Source organism: Mixophyes fleayi, chromosome 4 (assembly GCF_038048845.1).
Source record: "Mixophyes fleayi isolate aMixFle1 chromosome 4, aMixFle1.hap1, whole genome shotgun sequence".
In the NCBI taxonomy this organism is placed as follows: Eukaryota; Metazoa; Chordata; class Amphibia; order Anura; family Limnodynastidae; genus Mixophyes; species Mixophyes fleayi.
In genome coordinates, this window is record NC_134405.1 from 332285234 (window position 1) to 332312852 (window position 27619).

Sequence of the window (27619 nt, forward strand, 5' to 3'; positions counted from 1 at the left end):
CTGTATTATATACTGGTTAGTGGTAGCTGTATTATATACTGGTTGGTGGTAGCTGTTTTATATACTGGTTAGTGGTAGCTGTATTATATACTGGTTGGAGGTAGCTGTATTATATACTGGTTGGTGGTAGCTGTATGATATACTGGTTGGTGGTAGCTGTATTATATACTGGTTGCTGGTAGCTGTATTATATACTGGTTAGTGGTAGCTGTATTATATACTGGTTGCTGGTAGCTGTATTATATACTGGTTAGTGGTAGCTGTATTATATACTGGTTGCTGGTAGCTGTATTATATACTGGTTAGTGGTAGCTGTATTATATACTGGTTGGTGGTAGCTGTATTATATACTGGTTAGTGGTAGCTGTATTATATACTGGTTAGTGGTAGCTGTATTATATACTAGACAATGAGGATGGGTATTACGGGTGGTGGGTTTCAGCAGGAGTGTGAACACGTGTGTGTATACCTGTAGGCTGACTGTGTCATGTATTGCAGGGACATATTGGCCCTTAGTTGAGCCACTGAGGACACAGGTAAATGACTGTAAATTCAGACTCTACATAGGGAGTTTCCTGAGGTTCCACAGAAGTTCTGTGTCAGGTTGTAACAACCGTCAGTAATAACAGCCGCTTCCCAGAGGACCACTGGTGGTGCAGACACAGATAGGGAGAGTGGGATAATGTTTGGGTTCTCCTCACTGCTGAGCTCTCACGTGCTGCAGCCCTGACTCATTCCAGATGTGTGGAGGGGGGAAAAAAATCTGGTGGAGTCACAAGTCAAACTGCAAGCAGCTTTATAGATCACAGAAGTAGTCTACTGAGAGACTCAGGAGCTGCAACAAGAGCAACAGGTTCATCTTCAAAGGGAAGAAGAAAGACCCCAAGCTCTGCCCAGGCAAGATCAGAAGATACAATGTATCTGCTCTCCTGTGTGTTACTGCTGCTCTACAACTACGTGGAAGCCAATTTCACCAGCAAGTGGCAAAGAGGTAAAAGATCTCAGGATACTTGTTGCATTTCATACATTGAATGCTTGTTTTGAATTCATATCACATAAATATTGTCTTTTTCTTATTTGGTTATTTATTTTTTAAAACAAACCAGGATGTATTACAGTGTGATTTTTAATAACATATTTAATTTACAATCCAGACAGTATGCCAAACTGAATCAGTGTCACAGACTAGATTTTACAACAGGAGAAATATATTTTTCTGCCACCAAGGAAAACGTACAAATATAACTTCTTGTCTCAAAGTGTCCTTTACCAATGACATATTAATTATTAGGGAGAATTCATTTACTATTTCTTATATGATATCAAAGCGAGACAATAGGGTAAGTTACAGTTACCACTAATTATCCAAAACAATCTATAACTGTAGTATATAGAGAATATATACACCAATATTTAAAGCATTTTCCCCTATAATCTCCAGATAAGGATTACAAAACATCCACCTTTTAAGCCAACTTTTTCATGTCAGTTCATATGACAATCTATTCTAATGTGACAAGTTCTATAGTATATTTTTTTAAGTACATGCACATTAAATACAATATATTCTCAAATAAAATGTTGCAGACTTGAGTCTCAGCTCTATATATGTCTTGTGCTTACTTACTCCAGCAACTACACAGTTACTTTGCTACTAATGAACGTCCTGACTGTTTATAACGTTGCAAAGTAGCAGTAGATGCTTGTGTCTATCTAGTGTCAGCGGAACCATGACTTAGGGCTTGTAGACGTCAGAGTGGAGAAATCCTTGTACTTTGTTGTAACAAAGCATTCACAGCATGTTCTCATCTCTCTGCAGCATAGTGTACTCTGTACGTAATAAGCGCTCCCGTAGAACTCCATTATATTGTACTGAGCGATGATGAACACTGAAAGTAGCATCGAAATTGGATGCTTGTCAGAAAGTGTCACATATATTATTATTTGCACTATGAGAACCTGATTCATTAAGGAATGTAAATGTCGATACGGTCCATATTTTGTGCATTCAATAAAGGCGGGGAGTGGGCTCAATTTTACTTTGTGCACCTTATCTCTAGAGCCTGAGGGTGGCGCTGTTAGATTTGCTTTCAATGCAGAGTGTATGGGCCTAATTCATTAAGGAATGTGTATGCAGTTACGTGGCATATTGTGCGTAAAATCGTTCTGCGCATTCCCAGAATCGGGCTAGTCGCCAGTAACCGCAGGAACAGCCAATTAATCTCCAAGGGCAAAGGACCCTTACAGCAGCTTTCGATTTAATGGGTGTAACTGGGAGGGGCCACGGCGTATGCACGTCGTCAGTGTACGGTAAGGGTGTGCTAAGCTCCAGCGCACGCAGTCATCTGAGCTTTGGGCATCTCAAAATTACGTGTTATTCTGTAGTATTTGCACCAGGTCTGTCTTTACAGAGCTAGGCTGCCCTCTGGGGGCATGACTACGCGCCCATTGTAATGCGCCCACGCCCACATTTTGCCATGGCCACGCCCCCTGTCCCGCCGTGGGGCAGATATGTTGGGAGGTTGGGGTTATTTTATTGTTAGAGGATTATCCCACATGAATAAGATTGACAGGAGGGCTCTAAAAGAAGGTAAAAGGATTATGATTATTTTTTCTGGCTATTTTTTCCATTTTATCCTATACTTTAAAGGTTTAACACTGATAATAACACTGTGGTATTCTGCCCCTGCTTTGTGTCTGGTGAAGGTTTCCCAATGCCTTTGTCTGGGGAACCTATTTAACAAGTGGAACTGAAAGTCAAATGTTTAAAATGGATTTATTACTGTGGCGATACAGAATCAGCCAATAGGGGCTTAGTAACACTGAGCCTCCTAACAGCCCCGATGCCCATAAGACAGTCTCAATTTTTTGAGGCTTGAAGGGGTACATAACAGAAACATTGTTTGAAATGGGAACGGTATGGATGGGTCAAAGTACGGTTTGGGTGGATCCTAAGCTAATTTGTCCTAATGTTTCATTTGGCAATATGAGTATTATATGTAACACCCTCATAGGAGTAAATTATTTTATTATTATTATTACCATTTATTTATATAGCGCCACTAATTCCACAGCGCTGTACAGAGAACTCACTCACATCAGTCCCTGTCCCATTGGAGCTTACAGTCTAAATTCCCTAACACACACACAGACAGACAGACTAGGGTCAATTTTGTTAGCAGCTAATTAACCTACCAGTATGTTTTTGGAGTGTGGCAGGAAACCCGAGCACCCGGAGGAAACCCACGCAAACACAGGGAGAACATACAAACTCCACAGAGATAAGGCCATGGTCAGGGATTGATTTCATGACCCCAGCGCTGTGAGGCAGAAGTGCTCACCACTGAGCCACCGTGCTAAGTGGTTTAGCACATATTCCCTATTCATACAAATGTATAGGGAAAGTGCAATCCTACTACAGAGATAAGTGTCAAGGAGCCCTTATAAGCACGTAGGGCCACCTATGGCGCCGTATAGCAGTCACGCCATCTGCTGTCACTATAGTTACGCCCTTTACTTGCCTACTTTTCCTACCTAGCCTCCGGGAGATCTGGCAAGGTAGGAAGAGATGAGATGTCCAGAGCTTGATGACTCAGTATGGGGCACATACCGGTGGCGCATTCATGTTATCAGGCACCTCCCGCCTTGGTACATGAGTGGGTGTATTATTCGGGTGAGTAGGGCTTAATGATGTAGTTCAGTTCATGGCCCTGCCCACGTTAAGCATTCCTGGTATATTTGCTTGGCCTCAGAAATCCGGGAGGCCTCTGCCTAATTCAGGAGTCTCACAGATAATCCGGATGAGCAGCCAACTATGGTTTTAACAACAAGATAGAAACCACTAATTTATAACTTTTCTTTTTTCATTTCATAGATTTTGCTCCCCTCAAATATGGTTGTGCCCATTTGCCCCATTGTACACCCCAAGTCTTTATGGTGAACGTTTTACGGAGCAACCTTAGATGTATATATAATAGTGTAACGACTGGTGTGATGTGGGGGTGCTTCGCAGTAACACTTCAGGTGTTATATTTTTCATGGCTCAGTGGTTACACTTTATCACACTGAACTTTTTAAAAAGCTGTCAGGTCTCTTAATATATGTGTATTTGTTAAATGTTTCTTTTTGATTTGCTTTGTTAGGAGAGCTCAGGCTCCTGTCCACCTTCATTGTTCTAACTTGGCTGTGTGGACAGAGGCCGTTGCTCATGAGGATCATGATGATGAATATTATTATTTAGATCAATACTTTATTACATACATAGCACATATCTCACCTCTGCTATAATCTAATTGATGGCTATGGGAAAATTGTCACAAATTAAGCCATGTACCAGTTCAGGCCAGGCCGCTCGGTAAGTAAACCGCAGCCTTTCTTGTGACCTATTTTGACTGGCAAACATCTATACTATTGGGAAGTATGCATGTGGCAGGAGCAGGTACCGGGCATCATGAATAAAGTCTGCCTGGTTCCCTTCTCAGCAGACAATGTGTCTCACTACTGTATAGTGTTATTATATGTTGCTTCTCTTGTTCTTAATGTCACCCAGTGGGTCCTTTAAATGGCGTTAGATTCTCCAATATGTTCCTTAAAAGAGCAATTTTGTGCTGAATGTGCTGGTCACCTGTAGAACACTTTTCAATCAAAAATACACTTATTGGTTAATCAAGGGTTGGAACAGAGACTTAATAAAATGGGTGCCCTTGTCCACCTCCTGTCCTCCACTGAGTTCAGCAAGATTTCCCAGAGCCACTCTCTGCATGGTGCATGCTGCAACCCATGGACTAGAGAGAAGGCTCGGGATCCACTCTCTAATAAGCAGGTACCCAATCTGGCAGGGAAGACTTATCTGGACCCAACCCCACCAAGGCCACACCATCGTGGAAACCAGTTCAGACTAGGAGTTATTATTCCTGTTGAAGTGGTCAAGGATCATGCCAGTGTGTGGGTGTGTGGATATCAAAACCTCTGCGGACTTTGTTACCTTGTGTACCCACCAAAAGCAGGAAGACATCAGACTTTGTCCCTGCCCAGAGGAGTGAACATTGTGGCTCACTTGCAGAGACAGTGCTCCATGATATCAGAAACAGAGCTCTAGTGGATACGGTGACTATAGCCCCTTTAAGGTCGGGTTGGCTAGTATGTGTCCTTCTGTGGTGACCCCCCTCCCTCAACTGTTTATTGCATGCACCCTTGTGTGACCTGTAGATACATTTATTTTTTATATAAAAAAAACTGCGCTTGTACTTTTACCGTTGTCTGTCTAATTGACTCTGAACCCAGAAGGTTACTGGCTGTGCTCATCTAAGGCTGCCTATAGGCTAACCAGCCATCTGAGCAGCACAAGAGCTCAATAAAAACCCGGTATCCTCACAATATATTTGTGCAGATGCTATTCAAAACTCCAGCTTAGCTTCCAAGGTGCTGGTAATGCTGGTGATATGTGCTTAGTGCTAGTTTTATATACTATTTAGCATTAACTTAGAGTCTAAGCGATGAGCAACCTGTTACACTTCAAGGGCCAAATATGCTGCTCTCTAAACTTCAAAAGAGCTGCACATTACCCTTAATCTCAGTACCAAGTTAAAACAATACATTTAATAAAAACAAGAGATGCCATTCTCCCTTACAAAAGATCACATGTGTGCTCTAAAACAACCTTCAGATTTCCTCACATGCCTCTGGAACACCCCATTGACCTCAAAACATCCCCATTAACATTTACCATTAAATACTTCCCTCTAGCCCTAAAACAGCCCTCAGCCAGAAACCCCTAACACCCCCCACCCCCCACACAGACACACTCGTTTAATAAGAGTTGTGGTGCAGGTGAAGTTTGGTTTGGCTGGCTGGCAAATTGTAGCCCGGGGGGCAAGACTCAACTCAGGAGCCTATTAGGAACATTTTAAAGGGAAAAAAATGCAGATAGCCCACTATGGGACCGTCCTGGGGGGCGGGTGCCCCCCTACCCAGCTTGCCCCTGGGCATACAGCACAGAAAAGGGCAAACGAGTCATAAAGCGGAAAGGAGCTGTGAGCCACAGGTGAAGGTTTGGCGGGCCACAGGGGGGCCCTTAAATCGTCTGTTGCCCATCACTGGTCTTCCTGAACACTGTGGAACACTTTTCATTATGTGGCGCCAATAACAATAATATACAGGTTACCATAGCAACCAACCAGACATGTGCTTTCATCAGAATGAATAAATAAAGCCATCTTCTGATTGGTTGTCCTGGTCTACAGTATAACCGCGCTATTTGTGCTATGTTACAGATGAGCCTTTCAAGGACACTTTTTGAATACTTACAGAAACTTACAAATATTTGTTTTGCTCACAGCTGCTACTTAGATGTTTTGCTATTATTAGTGGTATTATCGCTGTTGTTATCTGTTTAGAAATTGCACACCTACATATAAAATACATCTCTATTGACCACATCCAAGTGTTATTAGTTTTAAAAAGACTGAGAAACGCAGCATTGAAATACATATAAACCCATATATAAAAAACATACTACAAATGCACTAGTTTGACAAACACAGGTTACTAAGTGGATCAAAAACAGCCCAGAAATTAAAGCAACTGCAAGTACATTTTCCAAGTAATTTTAACACAGTAACAACCGTGCAGAAAACTTTCCACAATCCACTTATGTAAACAAGCCCTTATAACCCTGAACTATAAAATGTTCTGGAATTCCCATATTCCCATTTTCTGGATCACCTTTTCTATCCGCCACTGAGTGACTCAGAGAATGTATTTCATTAAAGTCTTCATTTACGACCACAAAATTGTGTAGGATTCCGCATAGTAACCGTTCCAATTAGAAGAACTGAGTCACATTGTTGGCTGATTACAAACACTTTCAGTCCATGTTAAATCTACAAGCTCTTCGGCTGTCTGTTAACTGTTAGGGATCGTTCAGAGGTACAGTCTGTAGGAATTTGCTCCTGCCACACTGCAGATGGGACCAACGTGGGCACCGCCATCAGTAGATTATACAGGCATCGGGGACACTGACGTCAGATTGGGACTGTGGCGCTGGTCTATGACATCATAGCTGAGCGTCACTCTCCCAGTGTAACACTGACATAGGGGGCAGCCGCCAGCAGCTTAGAATTGGATGCACTATTACTGTTCCTGGCTCTACTGGTACAAATATACGCGATATTGATGCTAACCTTCAGCGGTACTATGTAGCTGCTTCTGATTGGCTGTTTGCGTATTGACCTTCACCTGATAGGACTTTATTTAAAAGTATTATATGAAGTCCCGTCCTTCTATTTGCGTTACTTGTTTGTCATTTCCATATGGAGTTCTGCAGGAAAGATGATTCCCATTTCATCCCAGTTTATATTTCATATTTTAAATGCCACTTTCTGTGGGGACATTCCCTGTTGTGTAAACACACTTGTACGCCCGACGTACACCTGTCATCGGTCCTGGAGCAGCTACTACTGTCTCTGAGTTGGATGTATGTTGTGATGTGTCTACCTAGTTTTTGACTACATATGTGACATGTGTCTACACTCGACATACTTTATATGGGACTGTACCATTTAGTGGAGGTGGGTGTGGGGGGTGCTAGGACCCAGCTCACATTTCACACTGGGTTTCAGGATCTTCTAGCTCAGCGATTGGATAAACTGACTTTAAACATTGTGTATGTAGACTGATTTTGCGTCAATATCTACTATGTGTGTTATTGTGTGTTTTGTGGTATTTGTTTGGTGATACCTTGAACTGTGTTTTACGTGTTTCTTACATTGTGTAGTCTGCAGAGTTGCATGAACACGCTAGAGGTAGATGGAATATATTGATTTAACATTTCTTGCTAAATGTCAAAGCCAAGCACTAGTCATACAGACCAGCCACACATCGCAATCCTCTCGATCAAGGTCTGTGTAACTGGTACCTCTAAGGGGCTTTTCTGTGACCCCAACTTCCACACCAATCTCATTTAACTCTATTATAAGACAACATTATTTTTATTAGATCTGGGCTCAGAATGTGTATATAAAACAAATCTATGGCCCCTCTTGATTGTGGGCGCTACCTAACACCCTGCGGGGTGATGCTGATTGTGGGCGCTACCTAACACCCTGCGGGGTGATGCTGATTGTGGGCGCTACCTAACACCCTGCGGGGTGATGCTGATTGTGGGCGCTACCTAACACCCTGCCGGGTTATGCTGATTGTGGGCGCTACCTAACACCCTGCGGGGTGATGCTGATTGTGGGCGCTACCTAACACCCTGCCGGGTTATGCTGATTGTGGGCGCTACCTAACACCCTGCGGGGTTATGCTGATTGTGGGCGCTACCTAACACCCTGCGGGGTGATGCTGAGTTGGATGCGTATGCAACCAAAAAAACAGCTATAAAAATTTGCTCGTACAAATAGCATATTTACACCCATATGTGTAGTATCTCTGCACCAGTACATATGCACCAGGATTACGTCAGTCGCACATCACATACACTTACACCCAACAGGATCATAAGCACAAAAACATTTAACATTTGTTGTGATAATGACAAAAGTATCTGCTCTTTAAAACAACCTATAATTCTTCTCATGTACAAATGAAAGTAGCAAATTATTAGTTCTAAAATACACCCACTAAATCATCTATAATATAAATGTCTAGTGGCGTGTGTTAGTCTGTCTGTGTGTGTAAAATATAAAACCAAGCTGCAGCGCCACCTGCTGGGCGGAGTTATACACTGACCTACTAAATTCTTAGAGAGTGTGGAAAAAAAAATTCAGAAAGGGCTGAAATTTGGTATACTAAGATGTTTTTAATTTGTTAATTTAATTTGTTAATTGTTAAAAGTGTTTATAAAGATTTAAAAAAATATATATATATTTCTTGAAGGAGAAGTGACAGTTGGGAGTGGTTGGTGGTTGCCGGGGGTGACAGTGGGGAGTGGTTGGTGGTTGCTGGGGGTGACAGTGGGGAGTGGTTGGTGGTTGCCGGGGGTGACAGTGGGGAGTGGTTGGTGGTTGAGGCCTGGGCTATGGCCCAAATGCATGACAAGAACCTTTTTAACACCTTAAGTAGCTTGATTTAACTAGAATGCATGAGTATCATGCACGGGTTAACTTGTATAATATATATACAATCAATGAAGAAAGCACAATGAGCGTCACCAGTCCACCCGGTACTTGCTGTACTTGGTAGATATACCCCTAAGCCTGCACTTACTTTGCTATGTAACATCATCATATAATCACAGAGTTACCCTGAGCTGCACTCAGTGTCACCTCACCATATATCACAGAGTTACCCTGAGCTGCACTCACTCTGTGACATCACCATACAATCACAGAGTTACCCTGAGCTGCGCTCACTCTGTGACGTCACCATATAGATTAACAATGCACTGCACTCACTCTGACACCATCATACAATCACGGACTAACCCTTAATGCGTTGACATCATGATTCAATTATGGTGAATGTGGTCGGGGTATGACTGCTCTATCAGTCCTCAGTGAATATGTAAGACATCCGGCTGCTTGGTAGGTGCTCTGCACGGTTATATCTCATACCAAAGTGTGGGGCATTATTCCAGTGCCAGCCCAAGCTACAGTGTGACTGGGCAACAACCCGAGGTGCCTGATTGTACGGGATGCAGGGAAATAACTGGTTAACTTACATATACTGATATACTTTGTATCCTGTTACATAACATAAGCAATATATATATATATAAAGAATAAACTTTTTAATGTCCAGGTAAACTGTATATATGAACAGACTGCACACTGGGGCTTTACCATTTATTGTCTGAGGAAGATAGCGAGACAGGAATATTGCCATTTTTAGCAAGACTAAAATAAGATTACATTTAGGCAAGATGGACAAGTTTATTGTGTCTTTATATGATCTCTTGGGTCCGGTATTTCCTGAAAATACATATGCTCTAAATAAACTTCTGTCTGATTGTTGCTTGTGATACTTATGAATACTGACACTGTACAAAGGTCTTCACAAACAGATTGGGCTGCACTTCAGAAAACCTAATAACCATACTTGCCAATTCTGCTGGAATGTCCGTCAGGCTCCGGAATTCCAAGGACTGATGATGGGGGTTGATGACGCAATTTGCAGCTAATTGTGATCACGTCACCGCACACCAACTCCCCCTCCCTAGCCTCTCGACTATTGTACCTGAATTTGTCACCTGACCTCCTCTACACCAGCCCACTCCTTCCTCTCCCCGTTCCGCCTCTCATAGAGCGGGATACGCCTCAGTCTGACGTAGTCTCGCAGAGTCAGGCGTAATCCTTTTTACTGTTCTTACGCAGTAAAGAAACGCGCACATTGCACTTCTGTTTCGGACTTACACCCAACTCTACACGAGCCCCAACATGCTTTAACATTTCAGTCTTTTGTCTTAGAACAGCGGCCAGGAAATACCCACCACCTAAACTGACCAGTTTATATCACTGTACCTTCACACTTCATATATGGAAATGTACATTTTGGAGTTTAGTTAGCCTTTAAATACTTGTGTTAATAATATATATTTATTATGCAGATACTCAAAAGCAATTTTGCAATTTTTGGCTTGTAAACCACAGGTAGCTCCTCGCTCTTCAATGGGATTCCAGCGTTTGCCACTGGTAACATAACATGTGCCGTTGTCACATGACACCCATTACATCCACATGAAACTAAACCGCTACAGGTGCCCATATGGATCATTTTTCTTCAGAGTTTGTGAAGTGATGATCAAAGGCTGAGTCTGTCTGGAGATTTATAGGAACTGTAATGAGTTAGGTAACCTTAGACCCCGTATCGCCACATGAGACTGCACATCTGCTCACCAGTCCAGTGATCACACAGCTCAGTTCAAGTCAAAATAGACTTTCAGACTGGAAACGGAGAGTTGTTTATATATTTGATAATAATTTATTCTAGAGAGCACAGATATAATGACACGTTTATATAATAAAGATATTTTAATTGTGCTTCTAGGTCAGACTACCAGGTGGGTTAATTTGAGTTGCTGCAGAATAGGAATAGATTGAGATAATTGCTTCCAGCAGACAGAACAAGGGCAACTGGTAATGCATACAATATAAACAGATACTAACACACTTTATCCAGCATCTATTGCAAAGTAGTCATGTGCGGCTCTCCATGCATATAGGAAAAGAACACTTATGAAAGCAGCAATCCCATGAACCACAAACTTACTATTTACCCTTGTTGTTTTCTTCAGGCTGCTATAAATGATTTATGGTGCTGGGCTACCATGGCAACCACAGTCTCACGGCACATGATGTATTGAGCAGAGAGGCTTTGGAACGCCTCTCTGAGCTCTGTCTGCACTGTGACATCCAAATTCTCCTCCCTCTGCCTGTGTCTGTGTCTGGCAGCCATTTTTGCTTTCCAAACATACTTTGAAATGAAAATAATAATTTGTAGGAGGATAGCTGAGAAAAATTAGATGTATGCTCAAAAGGCACTTGACTTGCTATTTAGAGTACACAGATATCCTACGTGGGATGACTGCTTTAAGAATTACCTCTACCATACACAAAAATAATATTATTTCAAAATTTATTTTGAAATCCTGCAGCCTTAAAAAATAATTTATTGCAGTAAACCTCTTTTTAGCAATTTAGGGACTCAGGCACATGAATGATGGTTATTTATGTCACATCGTTATCCATCCAAATCTGCTCATAAACCAGAGCAAACATCACCTGGACAGAGACAAATCCAGCTCCTTTGTTACACATATCCGTGCATACCAGCAAAAAAATATATCATTTAAACATTGCAATGGGGTCTGTACAATCTGGTTGACACTGGAATGGGCAATATGATTGTACAATGAAGATGGGATTCTTGGTATTTGTTTCAGTTTTGTTTTTAAGCATACCTACCGACTGCCCCAATTTAGTTGGTATGTTCCAATTTAAGGATCTTTGTTCCTTTGTGACTAAGTACTCAATTCAAAGAGATCTTTTTAGAGGTGGGGGTAAGCTTGCGTTTTGGAAGAGCTAGGCATCCCTGGGGTATGTGGCCCACCCCTATGTGATGTAACTGTGCTACATTTTTTAAAACACCCCAACTTGTGCAAGGACCAATTTTCAGTGGTATGCGTAAAGACCACTCTTACAGTGACATGTTTTATATTGTAAAAATAAACCAGAAAAAAAATTAAATTTGAGTCCCACCCAAATGCGGCTTAGCTTCACCTCAAGCAATCATACCAATTGACAAAAAACAAGATAATAAAACAAAGAAGTGATTTAAGCACTTTTGGTCCCTCTAACCCTTACCAAGTGAAAAGAAAAAGTGAAAATAAAATACGAAGAAATACTTATTTTTTTGGCATTTAGGCCTTTTTAGTGTCATGAAGAAATGGTGACCTCTCGTTCTCCAAGTAAATCGTAAAAATTAAATAAACATCAAAATAGTGTAATGTAGCTTTATCAAACAATGTTTGCTCAAGCTGTATCAAAATGACATAAAAGGTTCAATTGTGATTGTTACAGTCCACTTTGTGCTTCAAAATCATAAGCTCTGCTGCCCCTCATGGTAATAACACTTCAATGAGGCCTGATGATATAGAACTTGAATACATCAGATGTGAGAATATTTCTAATTGGTTCAACTTGCTCGAAATTCCGAAGTCAAGTGAATAAAAAAGTAGAAAAAGATATCTAGCATAATATAGTCTAAAAAGATACTTTAATGTAAACATTACCATATTCTACTCACAATTTAAAAACGTATTAAGGCATATCAACAATAACAAAGGTAGATATACAAAATACTCCTACCAAAAAATAAAAATAGATATTTCTTCGTATTTTTTTTTTATTTTCACTTTGTAATGATTAGAGGGACCAAACGCGCTTAAATCACTTCCTTGTTTTATTATCATGTTTTATATTGTACCTTAGTTTCCAGCCTTCGGTGACAGCATTGAGCTAAAAGAGCACCTCATGGTGAAAATGGATGTGGTCCATACGTTTGCTGGGGGCAGGGGATAATTACAAAACTCTATTTACCAGTTTAATCCTGGTTGTCTGGCAAATCCAACATGAAACACCCTAAATACGACACAAAGTGATGGTGTCAGAAGTGGGATATCTAAACTAGGATGTCAGTTTAACACAGAATATAGCACTTAACAACCTTTGCAAGAAATTATGGAAAGTGCAGGCAGCATCAGACTGTAATGAATCTTCACGTATCAGCCGGAGAACTCCTCTTAGTAATACTAGGATGTGACGCGGGGACGTCATCGTCATCATCATCATCATCATCATTAACATTTATTTATATAGCGCCAGCAAATTCCGTAGCGCTTAACAATTGGGACTTGGATTCCACTGTAACCTGTAATGACCCTGCTCACAGGATGGAACTGTTGGACAACAGAGAAATTCCAAACTGGGAATTTGGCAGAACAAACTGAACACTGTGACCCGGTGTGAACTATCTTGTGACGATCAAGGGAAATAAAATTCACTCGATGAGTGGTGAATATGACGTCTTGCATGGGGACATGTGCCAGGCAGGGGTTAATGCCCATGGCAGGGAGACAAGCTGAGAATTTCCAGGGCTGGTGGAGTCCCTGGCAGAGATTGTACAATGACCCCATTTAGCCACTCCTGCGCCCATTAGCACACTGACCGACATCAGTGCCCAGCAGACACCCGCCTCTTTGCCAGGGTCCTGGGAAAGTATTTTTAACACACTGCCATCAGTCAGAACTCTTTGGGAGAGGTGCAGAGACCTGCTGTGTGCCAACTGAATCACATTTCTTTTTTAGGACTGCAAAGCTAATTTTATTTTCTCCGAGCGCAGTCAGTAATAAATTCCTACAGGGTAATGATTCTGCAACGTTTCACTATCTACACAGCGATTGCTTCTAAAATTCATGTAAACCAACAGATAAGATGATTTGCTATCAACACTTCCGCTGCCTTATTGTGGAAAAAAATACCCTACAGTAACTTTTAAGGTGTTTTCCTTCAGATGACTTTAATGTATTATTTAGTACCAGTCCTCATGCTACCTTTACTATATATATTTAGTTATTTTCCTGGCTGATATATGCTGTGCTCTCTGCATTGGATGCAGTCCTACGTTGACAACAGCTTTGTGGCTCCCAGCGGAAATGCCATTTTTTTATTTTTTTTGCATCAATATTTTTATTTAATAATTTCAAATATATATGGGGTACAGAAAAAAAAAAGAGGGGGGAGAAGAAAATACATACAGAGGAAAACACAAAGGGAGTCCCCACACAGGGGGAAAGGAATCACTCAATTATGATAAGGAACACAATATCACCAGTATGTAATTAAGGATATAGAAATACAGTAAGACATACTAGCCTTCAATATGACTGTCTGAAGATGCCTCCACTGTGGGAGGAGTACCAGGGGATGGGAGCTGATCAGTGGGCTGGGGGGATTCTATAAGGGCCGCTGGAGAGTGAGTTGTTGGGTAGTCGGAGGTATCTCGGGTAGCCCCGGGGCCGTCCGTGGTGTATACATGCCACCTAAACCATCTCATGATAGGATCTGATGCAGATGAGGAATAGGGCGTATCTATTGTTTCCATCTCAAAGCTATACTGTATCTTAGATATTATTCGGGTGATGGTAGAGGGGACGTGGGACTTCCAGTTTTGTGCTATTACCGCTCTAGCAGCTATCAATATGTGGCCCAATAGGTACCGATCATGCTTTGGGATGGATGCCGGGTAAACATGAAGAAGGGCTAGGGCTGGATCTGGAGCAACAAGGGTCTTTAAGACGGTTGAAATCAAAGCAAATACCTCGCCCCACAGCGGCTGAAGCACCGGGCATGTCCAGAAGACATAAAAGATATCTGCTATTTGGGCACATTGGCACCAGCAGACGGAAATGCCATTTTAACGCTGTAAAACCGACAAAGGAACTAGAAATTAAAAGCAATTGATTTAGTAAAATTTACAGAAGGTTGTGAACAGGCACATAATTAAATTGGATAATACCTTTTAATTTATGTGTAACCTATCTACTTCAGAGCTGGAGGTTTCAGCTGACATATCAGTTCAGGTTCAAGATGCTAACCATAGCTCCCACATCTCCAACCCTTTCCTCTTCACTTCGACAGATATTGTCAGGCAGCCACATCAACTGTCCGCTCATTGCTTTTAAACCATTTAATGTTGCAGCGCTCTGCAAAACAGAATATAACAATGTATAACCTGGCCGTGAAACGACCTCTTTGATTCATTGCTCTCGTAACGTGCAATTCATTTTCATCACCTGAATGTATTTACTGAATAAATGTTGTTTTCATTCAACTTTTGGCTGGAAGTGTCCTAGTTTTCTGGAGGCCAGGAAAGATTTTAATGCACTGGACTCAATACAGTGACAAAGACATCAGAGTAATACTCCAAAAGTTTGCTGTACATAGTGGTCTTGGGAGCACAAAATGTAAATCCAACCTTATTTATATCTTCATTTTTCACTCAACAACTTGTACATTAATAGCCAAAGGAATGTCGCCATTATGCAGTTCTACATCTCTGTCTGAGCAGGTAGAATTTCTGGACTCCCTGAAGCTGCTCTCCGCAGGGTGCCTGCTGTACCCTAAGACTTGGGGAAGTCCCAGTGGCCACCCTCTGTTATGCAGGTACCCAATCCAGCAGGTTAGGGTTATCTGCAAAAATAAATTGTCAAATCGGCGCTCCACTCAGTATGCAGCCGTGTATATAACTCCAAGCAACCACTTATACTTGCGTTATCATGTTCACATACAAAAAATTGTTATATACCTATGGCGCTTACTTTCTTGCACTGAAAACGTTGTTCTGGAAGATCTTACCAGGAACAATGCAACGTACCTTCCTACAACATAAAACGTATGGTGTAGTATGTCTATTATATTGTAGAACAACTTTATAAGAAAAAATCATAGGTTTTATGGTCCCGTGCTAAAATTATGATCAGCAAACAATACGGACACCCGTGTCTTCTTTATATTGCAGCACCCTTTCGGATGTATGCTTACTCTGTTTCAAATGAAGTCTCGCCCATAAAAATCTGATGAGTGTTCCTTATCCGTTAGCCTCCTACTCCTCGTATTCGGAAATCCACATTTCAAAGAAAAAAACAAAGGAAGCAATCTAGCGCATTACCCTTTAATACATTCTAATACACTTCTATTAAAAACATAAAAATAGTAAAAATGGACTCGTACCGGGGGACGGATAACAATTCGCAATCAAATGTTTTTATCCAAAGATCTCTTTGTCGCTGAAACGTTCTTGCCTCACCCACGGTTGTAGTCTGTAAAACCAACGCGTTTCAACTCTTGATATGACATAACCTTGAAAAAGGTACGAGTCCATTTTTACTATTTTTATGTTTTTAATAGAAGTGTATTAGAATGTATTAAAGGGTAATGTGCTAGATCGCTTCCTTTGTTTTTTTCTTGGAGTGTGGATATCCGAATACAAGGAGTAGGAGGCTAACGGATAAGGAACACTCATCAGATTTTTATGGGCGAGATTTCATTTGAAACAGAGTAAGCATACATCCGAAAGGGTGCTGCAATATAAAGAAGACATGGGTGTCCGTATTGTTTGCTGATCATAATTTTAGCACGGGACCATAGAACCTATGATTTTTTCTTATAAAGTTGTTCTACAATGTAATAGACATACTACACCATTATAAGTTTTATGTTGTAGGAAGGTACGGTGCATTGTTCCTGGTAAGATCTTCCAGAACAACGTTTTCAGTGCAAGAAAGTAAGCGCCATAGGTATATAACAATTTTTTGTATGTGAGGTTAGGGTTATTTGGTTGCATACCAACCAAGGCCACACCACCACGGGAACCCGACCCGACCAGGTCTAAGAGAGAGAGACCAGCCACCCCGGCCCCAGTTCTCCATGTTACTTTGTACAGGCTGGCTTGGGATTTGGTTCCTGATGGACTGGTCCAGTAATGCGTCAAGGATCAGATATGAAAAGCCTCTGTGGACTTGAAAAGCAGGAAGACATTTGGCTTGGTCCCTGCCTTGCTGCAGAATTGTGAATGGAGTGGCTCTCAGCCCTCCAGAGGAACAGTAATAATAGCCTCTTTAGGGTAGGATAGTCTGGTAAGCACTCTGAGTGGTGAACCCCTGGCTGTTATCTACTGTACCACCTTTTCCTATATGAGTTTGAAAATAAATATATATATATATATATTTGTGATAAATATAAAGTTACATTTATTTATATCTCTTTCCAGCAGTTTTGCTTAAGGGATTCCGAACTCACGGAGGTACCAGGCCAGTGCAAACCGCTGCCTCCGACGGACCAGCTAGGCTAAGAGTGAAACCTTCAAATTTGCCCATCGGAATAATATAAAACTACATTCCCAGTCCTAAGCAAAACGACCTAAAACTTTTCATTTTCTCAAAACAGTGCAACATAAAGCAATACTACTAAAATAATAATAATAATCATATAGAAAAATAAACTAAAATACATTCCCAATTCTGCATGGCTGGTGAAAGGTGGACCTGCTAATGAATGTCACTGTAACATATATGAATGGAAATACATTCCTGCGAGCCATCCTTGTTATCCCTGGCACACAGCGCTCAGCTTCTGTCCAGAGATGTGATGCTCCAATAATACTCTGTCTCCTGGCACTCGTGTAGTGGAACGCCCTACTTGCACGTCTGCTACACTCCTGCATAGGTTTCGCAAGCTTTTAATACACACTATGTACAGTATTTAATACAGGCTGCACCTTGTTTTATATACACTCAGATGTACCGGGCACACATTCCGTGACTCACGTCAGAGTCTGTTTTATATGGACTCCTATGTTGGAATACATTTATTTAACTCTGTACATGTGCTTCTAATTTTCCATTAACACACTTGGCATTCAAATCACTGGGTTTATCAAAATAAAAGAGAATTCAATGCTGTAATAATGATAATAATCTGGAGTTCATTGTGATGCAAAGATTTGGTTTTTAAAACTGGCTTAAAGCTGCACTAACGCCCAGGCAGGGGGGGCGGAGCACTGTAGCTCCACCCCCTTCCCAGAGCGCAAATTAAACCTGGGCTGTGCCATGTTTTTGAAAAGGGGGTCTTGAATGGGAAGACCAGACTCCAGCCAAAATGTTCACCCCTTTAGTGCTACATTCAACAATTTTTTGATAGCTAATAGTCTTATTTAAAAAGAAGTCACTCATCATCTATACACAGTAGCAATTTTTTGGACTGAACCAAAAATCAGTTTGTGCCTCGTTGACATCACTGTGTTCTCAACACAGGGGGAGCCACTGAGCATGCACGTTCCCGGCCAATAAACTGCTCACAAGGGGTCTCAGAGGGGCGACCTTACCTCTGACCCCATATTCCCTGCTCCCCCAGGGGGCTGGTTGGCAAGTTTTGGTCCAGGGGTTGAGACTCGGCTCAGCAGCCTATTAGGAACATTTTTAAGGACAAAAATGCTGGTAGCCCAGTGACCCAGCCCAAGGTAGCCCACTATGGGACCGACCCGGGGCCCCCCAGCCCAGCCAGCCCCTGGCCCGTGCACACCTTGGCAACAGGGACAAAAGTGACTGTAGTTTCCTTTTATTTAGTCCTGAAAGACAAGTGTGTTATAGAAAACCACTCATAAACATTACAGTTTATTTATTGTTGGGCAAAAGTCTTTTTTTTCTGGGTTTTTTTTTGTGTAAGTTGTTTTATTTTCAAGGGGCTCATGTAAAGCTGGACGCATATGAGCCTTGAGCGTGCGCAGGAAAAGGTACATATACATCCATCGGAGGTGTCCCAGGAGTGGAGAGAGAGCCGAGATGCTGATCGACAGTGTTACTAATAAACAAGAAAGCCGCATGTTCCACATGTAATTACATACAAACACAAATGCAAAACACAAATAGAGAACTTAATTAAATTAAATACAAACATCTGTCGCATTGAGAACCAAATGGGAATCTTCTATCCTGCAGTAGTACAAATGGAAGTGGAGATTACGTAATGCGAATAGAAGGCAGCGGCGTCATATAATGCAGCGGCAACACTACAGATTTAAGTACTGGAGGGGGCAATATGCGATCAGCCAATCAGAAATGGCTGGAGAGTACTGACAGTCATCATCATCATCATTGCATGTCTTTATCATTGCATCTGCGTCCAGGTCTCATTGAGTCACAATTACGTAAACCCATTTCCCATCATGCACACTGCTGTCTTGGTGCCTACATTTCCCATCATGCACACTGCTGTCTTGGTGCCTACATTTCCCATTATGCACACTGCTGTCTTGGTGCCTACATTTCCCATCATGCACACTGCTGTCTTGGTGTCTACATTTCCCATCATGCAGGCCATTGTTTCAGTCTAGGCAAAAGGGTTATTGTCCACCAGTCCTGTATGGATGTACATCACACCAGGGGGGTTTCCTGTCTTCCTGTAGCTGTGGGTCTAAGTGTGCTAGCATAAGAAAAGGCACAGAGGCAGAGCTCTGGGTCTTATACAATACAGCACCGCCGCGGACGCTTCTTTGACAGCGCCGCGGCTGCTGTATAGTACATTGCCGCTATGTAGGGGCACTGTTTAGCGTCCGTTCTTCGCGAAGGGGAGGGGTTTATGGAGAACCAGGGACCCCCCCATAGGCAAACCGAGGGGGGGGGGGGGGGGGTTACCTAGTGCCCTGCTGCACACAGCTCTGCTTGAAAAGGGAGAGCTGCGTGCACCTAACAGTAGTGCACGCAGCATTGCCCATGTATATTATGGGGATAGGAAGAGTTGGAGAGCAGCCAAGCACTGTCTAAAATTATAGCTACGCCCCCATGCATGCTGGTCACGCCCACTGGTGGGGTGGTGTGGAAACCCCCCTGTACAAGTCCTGCGTTTGCCCCTGCCCCCCTGCGTGCGCCCCTGCAACTAAAAATCTGTCCCCACATGTTATATCTAACTTCCCCTCCAATGTAACATGGTTTTGCTAAGGTGCAAATTTACTCCTATTTTTTTTTTTTTTTTGCTTTGCTCTCGTTAATGACTCAGGCCCATAGACTTTATAGAGAATACAGGATGCATGTACTCAATGCTCCAAACGTGTTCTCCGTAGCATCCATGACTATTGAGTGTGTTCTTCACAAGTATAATAATTGTCTTTAGCACCATGTAAAGCATCTGTGTGCACATCTACACCGACAGGCTATTATTATTATTATTATTATTATTATAAATATTGTCTTTGAGTCACTGTGAAACAAGTGCTAATTATAAGCCTGATTTCTTCCAGGTCTCTGATTACTTGTATACACTGTATTCACCACACAACCTGTTCTGTTGTATCCTCAGTGGTGTTCTTTCCATCCGCCCATCGAGTGCGTCGCTCCTCTCCTGAATTCCTGGACCCCGTTCTGCAGAAGTCTGTGCCTGAGGTGGAACTGCTGTATGAGGTAAGTGGAAAATGTATAGATTCCTTCCAAGATGTGCTGATGACGAGGACTCTGCTAGAATACACAGTGCAGGAATTCAGGTCTCTTATTACAAAGGATCCACGCACTTCGCCGGAGCAGATACTGAGATTTACTGCACTTATAGAAACCTTGTAAGAAATGCATTGTGTGCTTATAATCTATCAGCCAGTTCTCTATAAATAAACGTTTAGAGCTAAATTTACCAAACTGCGGGTTAGAAAAAGTGGAGATGTTGCCTATAGCAACCAATTAAATTCTAGCTGTCATTTTGTAGAATGTACTAAATAAATGACAGCTAGAATCTGATTGGTTGCTATAGGCAATGTCTCCACTTTTTCAAACCCGCAGTTTAGTAAATATACCCCTTAGACATGTTATTTAATGTGCTTAAAACACAGATCTACATATATTTACTTTCTATGTACAGACTAATTGTAACATTTTGGTTGCTACTATTTTCATTGTCCTGCTATTTTTAATAATAAATGTCATATTGTGGTCCTATGTTTATTCAAAAACTTTTTACGAAAATTGTGAATGTGCGTTACAGGGTTACCCGAATCCAGTCCTCAGGGAACACTAACAGTACATGTTTTTCAGAAACCAAGCTGTGACTGATCTAACACACGTTTGACAATGAAAGCAAATGTCTAATTCTTACTACAAGTTTTGCACATTAATAAATAACTAGGGGCCTGATTCATTAAGGATCTTAACTTGAGAAACTTCTTATTTCAGTCTCCTGGACAAAACCATGTTACAATGCAAGGGGTGCAAATTAGTATTCTGTTTTGCACATAAGTTAAATACTGACTGTTTTTTCAAGTAACACACAAATACTTGATAGCTTATTTGTACACTGAAATTTAAAGTTGATATTTGTGTGCTACATGAAAAAACAGTCAGTATTTAACTTATGTGCAAAACAGAATACTAATTTGCACCCCTTGTATTGTAACATGGTAGAGTCACAGTGAAGGTGAACATGGTGGTGCCAAAAGTCCAAGGGGTATATTTACTAAACTGCGGGTTTGAAAAAGAGGTGATGTTGCCTATAGCAACCAATCAGATTCTAGCTGTCATTTTGTACAATGTACTAAATAAATGACAGCTAGAATCTGATTGGTTGCTCTAGGCAACATCTCCTCTTTTTCAAACCCGCAGTTTAGTAAATAGACCTCCAAGTCTGGAAATGGGGAAGTTGTGTCTAGCACAGGTAGTTGGGAGAGTAAAGGAAAGAGACGGCCAATATGGTTCTCCATGGAAGTTGCAATTGTTGTAAGTGATAAGAAAATGCCTTTAAGCCCTAGGTTTGTGACATTGGGTGTGACATCATCATGCCTGACATTCAGTGGCAAACGGCAGGAGAGAAGAGGATGCTGGGTCCCAGGCACCGCCGAATTGAGGGGGCAGGGTGAGGATGCAGAGGGGGCACAGAGAGTGTGAAGGATACAGAGGGGGCACAGAGAGAGTGGAGGATGCAGAGGGGGCACAGAGAGAGTGAAGGATGCAGAGGGGGCACAGAGAGTGTGAAGGATACAGAGGGGGCACAGAGAGAGTGGAGGATGCAGAGGGGGCACAGAGAGTGTGGAGGAAGCAGAGGGGGCACAGAGAGAGTGGAGGATGCAGAGGGGGCACAGAGAGTGTGGAAGATGCAGAGGGGGCACAGAGAGAGTGGAAGATGCAGAGGGGGCACAGAGAGTGTGGAGGAAGCAGAGGGGGCACAGAGAGAGTGGAGGATGCAGAGGGGGCACAGAGAGAGTGGAGGATGCAGAGGGGGCACAGAGAGTGTGGAGGAAGCAGAGGGGGCACAGAGAGAGTGGAGGATGCAGAGGGGGCACAGAGAGAGTGGAGGATGCAGAGGGGGCACAGAGAGAGTGGAGGATGCAGAGGGGGCACAGAGAGAGTGGAGGATGCAGAGGGGGCACAGAGAGAGTGGAGGATGCAGAGGGGGCACAGAGAGAGTGGAGGATGCAGAGGGGGCACAGAGAGAGTGGAGGATGCAGAGGGGGCACAGAGAGAGTGGAGGATGCAGAGGGGGCACAGAGAGAGTGGAAGATGCAGAGGGGACACAGAGAGAGTAAAGGATGCAGAGGGGGCACAGAGAGAGTGGAGGATGCAGAGGGGGCACAGAGAGTGTGGGGGATGCAGAGGGGGCACAGAGAGTGTGGGGGATGCAGAGGGGGCACAGAGAGAGTGGAGGATGCAGAGGGGGCACAGAGAGAGTGGAGGATGCAGAGGGGGCACAGAGAGAGTGGAGGATGCAGAGGGGGCACAGAGTGCGTAGAGGATGCAGAGGGGGCACAGAGAGTGTGGGGGATGCAGAGGGGCACAGAGTGTGTGGGGGATGCAGAGGGGGCACAGAGAGTGTGGGGGATGTAGAGGGGGCACAGAGAGTGTGGGGGATGTAGAGGGGGCACAGAGAGTGTGGAAGATGCAGAGGGGGCACAGAGAGAGTGGAAGATGCAGAGGGGGCACAGAGAGAGTGGAGGATGCAGAGGGGGCACAGAGAGAGTGGAGGATGCAGAGGGGGCACAGAGTGCGTAGAGGATGCAGAGGGGGCACAGAGAGTGTGGGGGATGCAGAGGGGCACAGAGTGTGTGGGGGATGCAGAGGGGGCACAGAGAGTGTGGGGGATGTAGAGGGGGCACAGAGAGTGTGGGGGATGTAGAGGGGGCACAGAGAGTGTGGGGGATGCAGAGGGGGCACAGAGAGAGTGAAGGATGCAGAGGGGGCACAGAGTGCGTGGAGGATGCAGAGGGGGCACAGAGAGTGTGGGGGATGCAGAGGGGGCACAGAGAGTGTGGGGGATGCAGAGGGGGCACAGAGAGTGTGGGGGATGCAGCGTGGGCACAGAGCGAGTGGAGGATGCAGAGGGGGCACAGAGTGTGTGGAAGATGCAGAGGGGGCACAGAGAGTGTGGGGGATGTAGAGGGGGCACAGAGAGTGTGGGGGATGCAGAGGGGGCACAGAGAGTGTGGTGGATGCAGAGGGGGCACAGAGAGTGTGGGGGATGCAGAGGGGGCACAGAGAGAGTGGAGGATGCAGAGGGGGCACAGAGAGAGTGGAGGATGCAGAGGGGGCACAGAGAGTGTGGGGGATGTAGAGGGGGCACAGAGAGTGTGGGGGATGCAGAGGGGCACAGAGTGTGTGGAAGATGCAGAGGGGGCACAGAGAGTGTGGGGGATGTAGAGGGGGCACAGAGAGTGTGGGGGATGTAGAGGGAGCACAGAGAGTGTGGGGGATGCAGAGGGGGCACAGAGTGCGTGGAGGATGATGCAGAAGGGCACAGAGTGAGTTAGCTGTAAATTATTCTTTGACAGAAATATAATTGAAAAAAAAATATAAAACTATTCTTTTTCCTTGGATTTATGTGTATAATTTTTGCATACAACTAAATAAGTATTTTTGTCCTGGCCTAAATACTTATTAAATTTTTTGACCCAACTACTTAAAACAGGACTGCTCGGTAATTATTTTGGAGGGGTGCCTTGAAAAAATTATGGAGACTCTACGGGTGCCGCGGACTGCAAAAGTTTGGGAACCACTGCTTTAAGCAATAAACGAGGATTAAAAAAAAACCACATAAAACATAAAGCTAATCCAAAAGACACTAAACACACAATAAAACATGCTGAAGCACAAAGAGAAGAAGAAATTTGTGTATTAATAAAAGGGTGACGAAAGGCTCTTTAGTGAAAGGAAATAACCAAACAGAGGAATAATAAGGCTAAATGTGACAGTGCTGACTGCTGCTCCTTCATGTCAGTGTTACGCTGGCAGGTTGGCGCTTGGCTATGATGTCACAAACAAGAGCCACACTCTTAGTCCCAGGTGGAGACGATGCCGCCCTCACGTCCCACCTGCTAAGGGAAGCAGCGTCAGAGGGGACGGTGCCACCTCCCACAGGTGGGACCTTATATGTGTTTTATATGGGTAAGCTAAAATATAATAAACACCAATGAGTTAAAACAATATATATATATTATAGCTAGAATACAGCAGAAGTCAGTAGCTGGATGGGATCCAGGAGAGTTTTCTGGGAAATGTGATTGATGGAAGAATTCATATATCAATTACGAGGGGGTGCAGCATTCTTTCATATCATAACAAATTAAATAAAAATGGAGAAGGAACGAGAGACAGAGAGATTGCAGCTACATAGGGCGCAATAAAGAGTATAGCAAAGTAAGTTGCTGAAGAGCGCCATCTATGGATACATATCATACATGACATTCTACGGATTACAGATGATCAGAACGTTCTGTTATGTAGCTTCTATAATTACAATGTGTACAGGTCCATTCACTTACATCATGTGTTCACCTACCAGCGTTAAAGCTCATTTAATAGGCTTAAAGAAATTAATAAACTCCCGTATGTACAAGTTCTCAAAGTGAGACCACCCCAAAAAAATGTAAAGAAATAAACTTAATAATGAAATGTTGATATGATCTGTGGTGGCGCAGGGTGAATGTTATAGTTTTACTTGTGTGTTCATAGTGCAAGGTTTCTGTGACTGTCTTTCTCATTCTCTACATTAGCTAGCAACAGTTTATATTACAGCATTCTGATTTCTTACTTGATTACATATCACAAATATCATCATCATCATCAGTTATTTATATAGCGCCACTAATTCCGCAGCGCTGTACAGAGAACTCATTCACATCAGTCCCTGCCCCATTGGAGCTTACAGTCTAAATTCCCTAACATACACACACAGACAGACAAACTAGGGTCAATTAACCTACCAGTATGTTTTTGGAGTGTGGGAGGAAACCAGAGCACCAGGAGGAAACCCACGCAAACACTGGGAGAACATACAAACTCCACACAGATAAGGCCATGGTTGAGAATTGAACTCATGACTCCAGTGCTGTGAGGCAGAAGTGCTAACCACTGAGCCACCGTGCTGCGTCACAGGTCTATTTATAATTGGAAGAAAATCAATTCCAAAAATGTTATAAATACAAAGCATTTTTTTCAATTGTGACTCATTTTAAAATATTATAATATATATAATATTGTTTTTTATATTATTTTTTTTTTTAATTAATGGAAGTGAAAAGCCCAAGTCTGAGCTTTCAATTCCAGTGCACATGTGTAAAGCGTCAAGTTGGGTCACACATGCAGAGACTGGCGCGGCAATGCTGTAAATGAACTATTACCGCTCCGGACCAGTTTTGCCGAATCTGCTGTTACGCTCAGCGGCCTCGTGTATTGGCAAATTATGGTGATAGGTGATTTTTTTTTTGACCGCTGCAATAAGCCGTATATTGATAAATAGGCCGGTTAACGAACGCAGTAACAAACATCCACCAATCTGCGATTAGCTGTGATTAGACGAGTGCCGATTAGACAGTGAAAGCAGAAGTCTGCTTCAAGTCTGTACAGTATTAGGGAACCAGCCCCAGTATGAGGAACATATTTCCATTAATGTATAATTTCCTTCCCTCACAGCATGTGTTTTATAAGCGCACATTTTGAAGCAGATCATTTTCATAGCACCTGACAGTTAGGAAAGACAGAGATTGTAAAACTGATATATGTCCGGATAATGCCCGTCCATCACTATGTATGAACAGAGGCCTCGTCTGTACATTCTTGCATTAATATTTTATTTTTAGCTTAGTCTCACTTTAGCAGCGAGTATAACAAGCGTTCATACCTTCAAAAGATTTATGTTATGTTAATGTCATGTGTCTTGTGGAGAAAGTATAGAATATGCTTTTAAAGGGGAACTCCAGCTCGAAATGTCTTCTCATCTGAGCTTTCCGACTCTCGCCATGGGGGTCTCATGCATCTTACAACCCCTGAGATGTTTACGATTCATCTTCTCCAGGCTGTGAGCCTGGATAACCTCAGGAATGATGTTGATGTTTCTCCTGATCTTCAGAGATCCTAGACATGGAAACCACATGATTCATCTACCAGGGGAGAGGGACGGGGGTAAAAACATATTTTTCTTGGAGTTCCACTTTAAAATCTACGATATGTGAACATATTTGTAGGAATTACAACACGTTGTCTTAAAATATCCAGTCATTTATATCTTTATCACATTTTCTTCTTCTTCTTAGTTTCTGTCGACTGGAGTCCACATTGACCAGGACAACAGGCTGACTCTCCTTGACCCCGAGTTGTCCTCTCTAAGAAAAGCCACCACCTTCGACGTAGTTTGCAATGACGTGATTCCCAAGTCTATCGCTGACATTCGGAGGTTGAGGGACAAACTGTCCCATGTTCACAGTCCCCTAAAGAGAGAAGACTTTGAGAGGACACTTTTGACCATGGCTTACGCGGCCTTGAAAACATCCAAGTCAGAGAACAACAACCAGCAGAAAATCTGGATGGAGACCGTCACCGAGCTCTTCATTGCTTTGAGAAGGGACTTGATGTCCCTGTATAACAAAGAGCGTAAACATTGAACCGTGACTGTGGAGACCTCTCATGTATCACTGCATGTTACCATACTTCTGCCAATATATCGGAGAATATAATTTATTTTACTGAATACAATGCTGAGATTCAATGAGCCGTTCTACTCTTAGGGCTGGGGTTATAGAACCTCCTCTTCCTCCAGGAAAACCTCTTATTTCCATCACTCTATCAGACAGCGGTACCCAAAAAAAGTATGTTTTGGGGGACAACTGAACAGCACTGTGTGTAGGTGATGGGTCTACTTTAAAATGAGAACAAACATATATTTAATTTTTCTCTGTAAACATAGCTGTAAGGAGGGTATAATGGTCATGTATGTATGTGGATACAATTTTGCACATTTCTTATAGTTTGTTAGGAATATACTGAGAATAAATATTCTTAATTGTTGAGGCTGCAGTGGTCATCACAGTCAATTTTTTCTCAGTATCGATTGTGTTTCACTTTTTACTGTGTTGCAAAAAGCAGGTACCTGTAGTATTAGTAGTTAGACAATAGCGCTGTCTGTAGCTCGGTAGCTGACTACTTCATTAAATGGAGCAAGAGATACCCATAGGTGGGCAAGGCTCTTGTACAATTGCGAAAGATGGAGCACACCCAATTTTGAGCACGATATAGAACCAATGTGAGTTATGAACCAGGATTTTCTGTATACCCTCCACGTGTTTATATGAAAAAAGTGCATCATCCCCTTATGGGAGC

At 42.7% G+C, this 27619-nt stretch overlaps 1 protein-coding gene across 1 annotated transcript; it reads left to right on the forward strand.

Moving 5' to 3' along the window:
• The first annotated feature begins 652 nt into the window (after nt 1-652).
• Nucleotides 653-27307, forward strand: FAM180A (family with sequence similarity 180 member A). Its single transcript, XM_075205433.1, has 3 exons — nt 653-991; nt 20352-20452; nt 26557-27307. The coding sequence occupies exons 1-3, from the start codon at nt 916-918 to the stop codon at nt 26902-26904; spliced, it is 525 nt and encodes a 174-aa protein (XP_075061534.1). The 5' UTR covers nt 653-915; the 3' UTR covers nt 26905-27307.
• Nucleotides 27308-27619: the final 312 nt, after the last annotated feature.

Excerpts from the sequence above, each read along its gene's own strand:
- FAM180A (XM_075205433.1), top strand. The coding sequence starts at position 916 with ATGTATCTGCTCTCCTGTGTGTTACTGCTGCTCTACAACTACGTGGAA. Across the intron at positions 992-20,351 it reads CACCAGCAAGTGGCAAAGAG|TGGTGTTCTTTCCATCCGCC; the intron begins GTAAAAGATCTC and ends TTGTATCCTCAG. Across the intron at positions 20,453-26,556 it reads AGGTGGAACTGCTGTATGAG|TTTCTGTCGACTGGAGTCCA; the intron begins GTAAGTGGAAAA and ends TCTTCTTCTTAG.